Source organism: Pteropus medius, unplaced genomic scaffold (genome assembly GCF_902729225.1).
Source record: "Pteropus medius unplaced genomic scaffold, Ma_sr-lr_union100, whole genome shotgun sequence".
In the NCBI taxonomy this organism is placed as follows: Eukaryota; Metazoa; Chordata; class Mammalia; order Chiroptera; family Pteropodidae; genus Pteropus; species Pteropus medius.
In genome coordinates this window covers 21,582,190-21,594,295 of record NW_024349803.1, presented here as the reverse complement: position 1 = coordinate 21,594,295, position 12,106 = coordinate 21,582,190, and the positions used below count along the sequence as shown (strand labels likewise).

At 36.1% G+C, this 12,106-nt stretch overlaps 1 protein-coding gene across 1 annotated transcript in view; it reads right to left on the bottom strand.

The window, feature by feature from the left end:
• DOCK3 (dedicator of cytokinesis 3) overlaps nucleotides 1–12,106 on the bottom strand; it is a 313,424-nt gene that overhangs the window by 234,897 nt on the left and 66,421 nt on the right. The window contains exon 3 of the mRNA XM_039837883.1: nucleotides 989–1,029. Coding sequence (XP_039693817.1) covers nucleotides 989–1,029 — 41 coding nt within the window. The remainder of the gene's footprint in view (nucleotides 1–988; nucleotides 1,030–12,106) is intronic.

The following is a 12,106-nucleotide window of genomic DNA, read 5'->3' as shown; positions in this document are numbered from 1 at the left end:
TTTTCATTGTCACTCTTGGGGGCTAGGGGAATGTAACTGATATCTAGTGAGTAGAGGTGATATATGCTGCTAAACATCTTACAATGCACAAGACAGCCACTCACAACAAAGAATTATCTGTCCCCAAATGTCAAAGAAGCCCTGGCTCTGAAAAATTAAAATTTAAAGATACTGTCTTCTTATAATCCTTACCTTAAAAACTAACAAAATGAATGATTCTACTGGCAAAACTGATGGTCAGAACTCTGAATAATTTTTTTTAATAAAAATAATTCATGATAATTTTGATATTTTTCTACACAAGAAAAAGCATAATATGTTAAATATTAAGCTACAGAAAAAATATAAGAAAAGCTGATAATGTTAATCATATGAAAATGTAAGCAGAAAGAAGTTTTTGCAAATGCAATTTTGGAGAATAATGTTCCTAAGTGCAGTATAACTGCTAATTAAAATATATTTTATTTGACCAAATTAATATTATTTGGTAACAGACTAACTCATAAAATCTAGTTCATAAAATTAGTATTCTACACTTATGCCTGGTTCAAATTCATATTTTAACAAGAACACTGCAATCAATAAAGACATAACTAACTGAATATTATTTGAAAGATTTTTTCATTTTTTATTTTACAGATTCATCAATAACTAATCACATGGCTCCACAGGACTAAGCCTAAGAATAAGTTAATTTACTTTTGTCGAATATTTAAAGAAAAAAATATTCAAAGTCCTAAATAGGCTTTTTCAAAATAAGCTTTGCAGCTATGACTATATATTCATTTGCATTTTCTGTTCTTTAAAAAAAAAAATTCTAATATTGCTGAGTTGAGACAGAGAAGAAACTGATACAATTCTGTAAATGAAAAAATGAGTGTGGCTACTGTAAAAGATTAAAAGATGGGCAAGTAAGAATTGTTTTTATATCAAACAAACATACTAAGCAGTTTACTACACCAGAAAAGGTAATAAAAATTTTCATTACCTTTACATTTGGCTTCTTTGTTGAAACTCCTCTGTACCAACCTAAAACAAAGTATATGAAGAATATTAAAATCATATTGTTTTAAAAAATCACATTGTTCTCATTTTCTGTAAGACACAAGACTACTGTTAGGAAAAAAATTAATTAATGTAAAATTTTCTAATAACGGCACATAACTGTGCCTTCATTAGTAGTAATTTACTCCAGAAGGAGCAGTCTTACAAATACAACATTCCCAATTTTCATCAAAAAGCAGAAAGCCCTTTCAAATGAATAAGACACAAAAAGTTAGAAAAGCTCTCGGAGGCCATGTAATCCAACTCCATGAAAATTCCCAGATGAAACTGTTAGGGGCAGGAGAATACCAAAATCACATTGGTTTTTTGGTGGCAGAAAGGCATCACAGCCCAGACTTCCTGTTTCCTGGTCTCATTAAATCTCCCAGGCACTAAACAACACTACTCTTATTCTTGGCTTCCCAGCAGCTAAAGTTGACATCTGTGCTTCCATTGTTTCCTCTTAGTACTCATACAAAGCAATAATAATGACAGTTTGAATTACAAGTAAAAACAATTTTAAGAGAAAGGAAATTTCATTGCCAACTTTACTCAGTTCCAATCCATTATTTTCAGAGTTTTGCTATAGTTTGATAAATTTTTTCTCCCTTGAAATCATAACAATTAGAGAGGAAATATCCTTGCTTCTGTTCAGTACAACAGCTGAGATCATAAATTTGAATAACTCAATTTACACACTGACAACCTCAATATCTTCATTCATTTTAAAAAAAAAAAAAAGGTAAAAATCTTACCATCACGACACTTTACAGTATCTAAAAAAACAGAATAGAGAATGAAGGCAGCAAGTATGGCAAAGTAAAGATCTCCAAAAAGCCTCTCCACCATAAAAGCAATGAAAACACAGGCAAAAACTGTCAAAGTCAACTTTTTTAGAACTCTGGAAGTAAACCAAAGACTTGAAATAATCCAAAGAGTATTTATTCAAGAAATCTTAATCGTGGTAAGAACGTTGACCTTCTTAACTTGACTCATCCCATCTCCCTCTCTGCAGTCCTGTGTTAAACTTGAAAAACCAAAAGGCCCATCCCTGAAAAGGACAGAACAAGGAAAAATCAAAAAGACCTAAATAATGAAGAGGTTTACCATGTTCACAAATTGTAAAACGCAGTATTGTTATTATAACAATTATTCCCAAATTAATCTACAGACTCAACACAATTTTAATCAAGGATTTCTTTCAAAAATTTATTTGGAAGGGCAGATGACTACTATTAATAGTCAAAACAATTTTGAAAAAGAAGTAAGTATCTGAATGACTCACACTACCTAATTGATTGCAAGACTTAATATAAACCTACCATAATCTACAGTGTGTGATACTGGCCAAAGGATAGGCATGCAGATCAATAAAATAGATAGGAAAATCCAGAAATAAACCCATACATACACAACTGATTTCTGACAAAGATGCAAAGGCACTTCAATGGAGAAATGATAGTCTTTTTAACAAACGGTGCTAAAACAATTGGACATACATATCAAAAAAAAAAAAAACCCTCATATCTCGCACTATAAACAAAATTATCTCAAAATGTATCATAAACTTAAATATAAATCTAAAACGTTTAAAACTTGTACAAGAACAACAACAAAAATTTATCCGGCCCTGAGTTAGACAAAGACTTCTTAAGCACACTCCATAAAAGAATAAATTAATAATGTAATCCTCGTAAAAGTTTTAAACTTTTACTCTTCAAAAGACAGTTAAGAACCCAAAACTATAAAACTCTTAGAAAAAGGCATAGTGAGAATGTTCATGATACTGGATTTGAAAATGATTTCTTGGATATGACACTAATGTCAAAGACAACAAAAATAAAAATAGATAAATTGGACTCTATCAAATTAAAAACTTCTGTACATCAAAAAACACAATTAACAGAGTGAAAAGACAACATATTTCCAATAAAAATCTCAGCAAGTAGTTTTTCTAGATAACAACAAAATGATTCTAAAGTTCATATGGAGAGGTCAAAGACCTAGAATAGGCAATACAGTACTGGAGAAGGACAAAGCCGAAGACGGTCACTACCTGACTTCAAGATTTACTGTAAAGCTACAGTAATCAAGACAGTGTGGTACTGAAGACAGAATAGACAAATGGATTAATAAAACACAACAGAGAGTACAGAAATAGACCTACATAAACACCGCCAACTGATCTTTGACAAAGGAGCAAAGATGATACAACAGATAAAAGACAGTACCTTTAATAATGGTGCTGGGACCAGTGGACACCCCCATGGGGGGCGGAAATTAATCTAAACACAGACCTTATACCCTTCACACAGATCAATTCAAAATGTATCACAAATCTAAAACACACAAAACTATAAAACTCAAAACCAAAAGATAACAAGAGAAAATCTAGATGACTGTGGGCATGACAATGACCTTTTAGATACAACACCAAACACACAATCAATGAAAGAAGAATCAATAAGCTGGACCTCATTAAAATTAAAACTTCTGCTTTGCAAAAGACATTTTCAAGAGAATGAGAAGATAAACTAGGAGAAAATACTTATAAAAGACATACCTCATAGGGAATGTTATCTAAAATATACAAAGAACTCACCTAAACTTAATAAGAACAGAAACTCAATTAAAAAATAAGCAAAAGACCTGAACAGACACCTTGCCAAAGAAGATATATAGATGGCGAATAAGTATGAATAGATGCTCAACATAGGTGATTTGGGAACTGAAATTAAAACAATGAGATACTACTACACACCTATTAAAACAGCCAAAATCAAAAACACTGACCACATCAAATGCTGGCAAGGAACAGGAACTCTCATTCATTGCAGAAGGGAATCCAAAATGGTACAGCCATTTTGGAATACAGTTTGGTGATTTCTTATAAAACTACATGTACTCTTACCATATGATCCATCAGTCTCACTCCCTGGTATTTATTGAAATTAGTTTAAAATTTATGTCCACACAAAAACCTGCAAATGGAAGGTTTATATAAGCTTTATTCATAATTGCCACAACTTGGAAGCAACTAAGAAATCCTTCGGTAGATAAATGGATAAACAAACTATGGTACGACTATACAATGGAATATTATTCAGTGGTAAAGAGAAATGAGCTATCATGCCACAAAAAGATATGAGCTTTAAATGCATATTACTAAATGAAAGAAGCCAATCTGAAATGGCCACCTATTGTATGATTCCAACAACATGACATTCTGGAAAAGGCAAAATCATGGAGACAGTAAAAAGATCAGTGGTTGCCAAGGGTTGAGAGGAAGGAAGGGAGGGATGAAAAGGTAGAGAGGATTTTCAAGGCAGTGAAACTATTCTGTATGATACTATATGGTAGACACATGTCATTATGCATTTATCCAAACCAATAGAATATACAACACAATAGTGAACCGTGATGTAAACTATAGACTTTGGGTGATAATGAGGTGTTACTGTAAGTTCACTGACTGTAACATGTACCCACTCTGGTGCAGATGTTGATAGTGGGGGAGGCTGGGCATGTGTGGGTCAGGGGGTACATGAGAACTTTTGGTACTTTCTGCTCAATTTTGTTATAACTCTAAAACCACTCTAAAAATAATACCTGTTTTTTAAACGCATTTACTAGATGACCTAGAAATCTCACTTCTAGGTATTTACCTAACAGAAAAAAAAAGTTCACACTAAAATCTATACCCAATGTTTATTACAATTTTATTCATAATCTTCAAAAATAAAGCAATTCAAATATCCTTCAGCTGCTGCACTGATAAATAAAATGTGGTTTAAACCTACATGATGAAATACTACTCAGAAAGAACAAACTACAGATACATACAACATGAATGGATTTCGAATGTACTATGCTAAATGAAAAAAGCCAGACACAAAAGGATATATATGATTCCATTTACATCAGGGGTTCCCCAACCCCTGGGCCACAGACCAGCATGGAGGTGAGAGCTGGGCAAGCAAGTAAAGCTTCATCTGTATTTGCAGCCTCTCCCCAGCACTAGCATCACTGCCTCAGCTCCGCCTCAGACCATCAGGTTACAGATTCTGATAGGAGTGCAAACCCTTCTATGAACTACGTAAGCGAGAGATTTAGGGTTCCCGCTCCTTATGAGAACCTAATGCCTGATGATCTGAGGTGGAGCTGAGGCAGTGATGCTGCACTGGGGAGCGGCTGCAGATACAGATTAATGTTAGCAGAGAGGTCTGACTCCACAGAGACCATAATAAATCAACTGCTTGCAGACTCATATCAAAACCCTCTCAGCGAGTGGCAAGTGACAATAAAGCTGCATCTGGTGGCAGGCTTTAAGTCAGAATCCGACACTTATTTTAGTCCACATGTGGGCCCCCCCCATTATTTTATTTACCACTTCTAGCCAGGCCCCTTTCCCGCACTGCACGCTTGTCCGTCAGTTTTGGTAAGCCCACAAGCTGACCTTAGCCAAAATGAGTAAAAAGCAATTGTCACTGGAGAGCTTCTTTGAAAAGGGGGAAAGACCCAATGATGAGACAGCAGAGACTCTAAGACTGCCAACAAAAACAAAGCTGCATTTAAAAGAAAATACCAAGAGTCCTACTTAAATCACAGGTTCATTGCAACAGGTGATTCAACATTCTCCAAGCCCGCTTTGCATAATACATGGCGACTGGCTATCCAATAAAGCCACGATACCTTCGAAACTGCTTTGCCACATGGAGACCAAGCACTCTGCTTTAAAAGACAAGCCTTTGGCGTTTTTCAGAAGAAAACAACCATGAACACAAAGAACATAAGCAATTAATGAAGGCCACCACTTCATCAGATGTGTCTGCACTGAGAGCATCATTCTTAGTGGCTAACTGCAGTGCTAAAGCTAAGAAGCCCTTTACTCCTGGTGAAGAGCCGATCCTGCCTGCTGCTTAGCTAAGACATTTGTCCTGAACTTTGAGGAGAGGCCGCAGTTCAAAAGGTGACATGTGTTCCTCTTTCGGCTCTCACCATAACTAGGTGAACTGATGAAACAGCAGAGGACACTGAGGCACAATGGTTAGAAGGCTTAATGAGTCACCGTGGCACGCCATCCGGGTTGACGAGTCTACCGATGTTGACAACAAGGCAGAGATGCTTGTTTTTATGTGATACATTTTTCAGGGTGTTCATGAGGATATGTTATGTGCACTTTTGTTGCCAATCAGCACCACAGCTGCAAAATTATTCAAGTCTTTGAAGGATTACATATCAGGAAAACGGAATTGGTCATTTTGTGTCAGTATATGCAGAGATGACGTGGCTGTCAAGACTGGACAGCTTTCTGGTTTTACCACTCAGGTCAAAAAGGTCGCTTCTGAATGTGAGTCTACGCACTGTGTCATCCATAGAGAAATGCTGGCTAGCCGGAAAATGTCACCTGAACTTAACGACGTTTTGTAGGATGTAATTAAAATTATCAACCACGTTAAAGTGCATGCCCTTCACTCACATCTGTTCTCACAGCTCTGTGAGGAGATGGATGCAGAGCACACACGTCTTCTCTCCTACACAGAAGTGAAGTGGCTTTCTAAACAGATCATTGGCCAGAGTTTCTGAGTTATGAGAGCCAGAGAATTCTTTCAGGAAAACAGTCACTCCTGGCAGCACATTTCAGTGACACAGAATGGGTCGCAAAACTTGCTTACTTGTGTGACGTATTCGACCTGCTTAACCAATTCAATCTGTCACTTCAAGGGAGAATAACTATTGTGTTCAAGTCGGCAAATAAAATGGATGCATTAAACACCAAACTGGAATTATGGGGGTAACAAGTAAACATTGGGATTTTTGATATGTTTCAAACATTAGCAGAGATTTTGAAAGAGACTGAGCCAGGGGCTTCTTTCCCCCAGCTGGTGCATAATCACCTATCTCAGCTTTCAAAACAGTTTGAACATTATTTCCCAAGCACAAACGACCCCCGAACTGGGAAGGAATGGATCTGCAACCCATTTGTGAAGAAGTGAATCGACTTTGCCCATGCTAGAAGAGGATCAACTGCTTGATATTGCAAATGATGGTGGCCTTAAAAATATGTTTGAGACAACTTTAAATCTCTATATGTTCTGGAATAAAGTCAAGGCAGAATATCCTGAGGTTGCCACAAAAGCACTGAGAAGCCTGCTTCCATTTCCAACATCCTATCTTTGTAAAGCAGGGTTTTCTGTAGTGATAGCAACCAAAACGAGATTAAAGAGAGAAATACACTTTGGGTATCACTGTCTCCCATCACCCCCAGATGGGACCATCTAGTTGCAGGAAAACAAGCACAGGGCTCTCACTGATTCTGCATTATGGTGAGTTGTATAATTATTTCATTATATATTACAATGCAATAATAAGAGAAATAAACTGCACAATAAATGTAATGTGCTTGAATCATCCCAAAACCATCCCCTCCCACACCGGTCCATGGAAAAACTGTCTTCCACGAAACCTATCCCTGGTTCCGAAAAGGTTGGGGACCGCTGATTTAAATGACAATTTGAAAAAAAAAAAATACTAGAGACATAGAAAATAGATAAGTAGTTGCCAGAGAAAGGGGAAGAGGCTGGGAAGGAAAAATGACTATACAAAAAGCATGATGGTACATTTGGGGTGATGAAAATGTTCTGTATCTTGACTGTGGTGATGGTTACAAGATTATGCATTTGTCAAAATTCACACAATTCATAGTACTGTACTCCAAAAAGGATGACTCAATAACCTAACACACACACACAAATATATATAACATTTTACATCCACCACATTGGTTAGAATTATTTTAAATTCTAACAATGTCAGCTGTTAGAAGAGAATGTAGAGCAATCAGATACTGCTAGTGAGGGTGATAATAAATGGTACCCACTTTCAAGAACAATGCAGTATTATCTGAATATTGTATGACACTGAAATTCTACTTCCATATACTATCCCTTATACAGTAGCACTGAACTGAGGATATTACTGTACTCTAGAGAAATGACTGAAAATCTGTGGGGTTGTCTGAGTTGCCAGAGAAGACATTAAAAACATTTATATTTTCAAAAGGCAAAGATTCTTAAAAGAAAACACAGGCATAAGTCTTCACGGCCGTGGATTCACATGCAAGCAACAACAGAAAAAATAGATAAATTTAACTTCAAAATTAAAAACTTCTGTGCTTCAAAGGATACTAAGAAAGCAAAAATACAACCCACAGAATGGGAGAAAATATTCACAAGTCATATTCCTAACAAGAGACCAGTATCCGAAATACATAAAGAACAAGAGTACGACTAAATAAAAAGACAAAACTAATTTTTTAATGGGCAAAGGATTTAAATAGATATTTCTTCAAAGAAGATATACAAACAGCCGATAAGGACACAAAAAGAAGTTCAACATTATTAGTTATTAAAGAAATGCAAATCGAAACCATAGTGAGAAACCCTGCCCCCCCCAGTGAAATTGCTATAATAACAAAGACAGTAACAAGTATTGACAAAGATATGAAGACTCACACATTACTGACTTTACAAAAGTTTGCAAATTCCTCAAAATGTTAAAAACAGAACCCCGCTATGACCCAGCAATTCAACCAAAATTTTAACCAAATTTAACCAAAAAATTTTAAAAAGGTATTCAAATAACTATTTGCATGCAAATGATTACAGGAGCACTATTTGCAATAGCTAAAAAGTGGAAACAACCCAAATGTCTGTCAACCAATGAATGGATAACAAAATGTACAATATGCACGCAATGGAATACTACTCAACCATAAAAAGGAATCAAGTTCTGATACAGGTTTCAACATGGATGAACTCTGAAAACAGTGCTAAATGAAAGAAACAGACACAAATTGTATAATTCCATTTATATAAAATGTCTAAAATAGGCAAATCCATAAATAAAAAGTAGATTAGTGGTTGCCAGGAGCTGGGGATAGGGACATATGGAGAGTATTTGCTAATAGGTATGGGATTTCTTTCTTAGGTAATGAAAATGTTCTAAAATTAGTGGTAATGGTCACTCAATTCTATACTACAAAAAAAAAAAACGGTAACTTGAACATTTTTAAAGGGTGAATTTTACAGTATGTGAATTATATTTCAATAAAGCTGTGATAAAGGGAAAAAAGCAGGGTAGCACTGAGTATGAAAAGAATGGTGACTACTGCCTTAGAGAATGTACTGCACATATGCAATAGGAGACATTTCCAGGAATGCTTCGTTGTCTTTAATATATTAACACAATATCAAAGTACTGGTCACCCTCCCATACTTTCTCATATTTTATAAATTCTGGAGGCTACCTTGTTAAATCTTATGAAAGGTCATTTTATTATTATTTTTTTTAATGCCTAAAGCATCTGGTATTCCTAGGTGGTCTCCCATCCAAGTACTAACCAGGCCAGACGCTGCTTAGCTTCCGAGATCACAGGAGATTGGCACGTTCAGGGTGGCATGGTCGTAGACTGAAAGGTCATTTTAGATCTAACTGCAATGCCATTCATAGTAACATGTGAATCTCTGTGGCACTACTCTAAGAAAAATTATTAAGGATCCAAGTAATCCAAATTCTTCAGTATAACAGATATTTTAATGCAAATGACGACATATCACTTATTTATGCTTTTTATAAAATGCCAATGAAAGAATAATTGGAATAAAAACCAAGAAGATTAAGCCCCACCTCAAAATTTCAGATAAACGCCTGATCATGTAACGTGTTTACAAAGGTCAGAAATTTCTTATCAAGTAAACTCTTACAATATTGCTTATCAAAAAGCTGTTTCCTTATGAATGAAATATATGTTAGACTGCAATATAAACTCTTGCTTCTTATTTGGAGGTGGGAGAACAGAGGAGAGGAAGACAGACTGGTTTTGTTGAACACTAAGCAGCTTACAAAACACAGCATCACGTCCGTGGGATGCCACCATTGTGAGAGTCATGAGAACCCTGCTCAATGACTTTTAGCCATCACCTTTCCTTAAAACTAAACCCTGCTACAAATCTGGCCAAATGTGCCCATTCCATGAAAGACTCAGAATTGAAAAGGGTGAAAAAAGGATAAGAAGAGAGAAGAGGAAAAAACTAGCTTTTTTTATGTCCGTATCACTTATAGAACAAAAAGTTTATAACTTCTCAGATAAAGAATCAATGAAACAACTAAAATAGTTCCAAAATCACTAAGAAACAACAGAAAAGAGGTGTTTTTAATTAGCTAGTACAATGAAGCAACTTCTAAACGTCTATTTTCCTATTACGAGAACTCTGGACAATCAATCTACCTTTGCAAATATAATCCTCTCCTTTTATTTTCATCATTTATCTTTGATTTTCCAAGATTTCTAATGCTGGCACACAAAGTAAAACCCCTTTGACTGTCAGACTGTCTGAATCCTCATCAATTTCACTGCCGTCATACGCATTTAACTTACGTGTACCAGTCTTTCCTGTATGGTGATGCAACATCTGATGATTTGATCACTGTTAGGAATTTAAAATTCAGACATATTTTTATACTCTTTCTAACATTTTCAGATATAAATTCTCGTGGGAAACTGAATGAGGAAAGGAAAGGCAGTATTACAACACTCGAGTTTCTAATTTACAACAGGCCGCTTCCTTCAGGAAATCAATCCTCACGTATGTTCAGGCAAACCTCAGAGACGTCGCGGGTTCAGTTGCAGACCACCCCAATAAAGCTAATACTGCAACAAAGTGAGTCACATGAATTTTTGGTTTCCTAGTGTATATAAAAGTTATGTTTGCACTATACTGTAGCCTACTAAGTGTGCAATAGCATTATGCCTAAAAAAATGTACCTACCTTAATTTAAAAATATTTTCTTGCTAAAAAATGCTAACCATCATCTGAGCATTTAGAGAGTTGAAATCTTTTTCTAGTGGAAGGTCTTACCCTAGTAACATCAAAGATCACTGATCACAGATCAACATAACAGATATTATAGTAATGAAAACGTCTGCAGTACTGCAAGAATTGCCAAATGTGAGAAAGTGAGCAAATGCTGTTGAAAAAATGGTGCTGACAGAGTTGCTCCACACAGATTGCCACAAACTTTCAATTTGTAGAAAATGCAACATCCGCAAAGCACAATAAAGCTAATAAGCACAATAAAATGAGGTATGCCTACATACCTTTGACTTAAGTCATAATATCATAAATGAATTCTAAGAAATGCTAAACAAGTGTGGCCTCCAGCAACCCCAATTCTCCCCTTTCTCAGTAACTCACTGCAGCTCTCTACCTTCTAAGCTGGATGCACGTTACTCACAGACTACTGTAGGAAACGAATTCTTCCACTTGACCCGCATGTCTGGTGATGAAACTTCTGAATGCAAGAATTGCTGAGAAAAGTTTGGATGTTGTCTTCAAACTCCAAAAGCAAAGTATAACTCTTTGAGCCGGAGGTTTTCCTCTGTTCAAAACTGTCCAATGGCATCCCGTCTCAAAGTAAAGTACAAAGTCCTACTACAGCGTCTGATCATCTCCCATCACTCTCTCCGCTCCTCCTCAACCAACCCCTCCACTACAGCGATACAATCACCTTGAAATTCCTTCAACGCACTGAACAAGCTATCTTTATACTTTTTGCACACAGGCCTGGACTGTCCTTCTCTAAGAGAACCAAATGTTATCTTCTCAGAACGGCATTGCATGATTATCCTACATAAATACACAGAAGATAGAAGCCCCTCACCCCACCCCAAAGCGTGCAGTCACTCTATCTCCTTCTACCTGTCTTACCCTTCTTTATTATTCTATTCCATGATAATAGGGACTTTGTTTTATTCTTTCATAGCTGAGCCCCAGTAACTAAAAGAGTGCTTGACCTGCATTAGGCACTCAAATATTTGGTGACTGGAGGAGTAAATGAATCTGTACATATGGGGTGATAATACCTACTTGGCAAGTATATTGATAAAATTAGAATTGATATACATAAAGTGTCTTGCACAATGTCTGACATGTTGCAATAACTCAATTATTGGGGCGGAGGGGGGAACAGAAGGACAAGACACACTAAAACTCTATGTGTG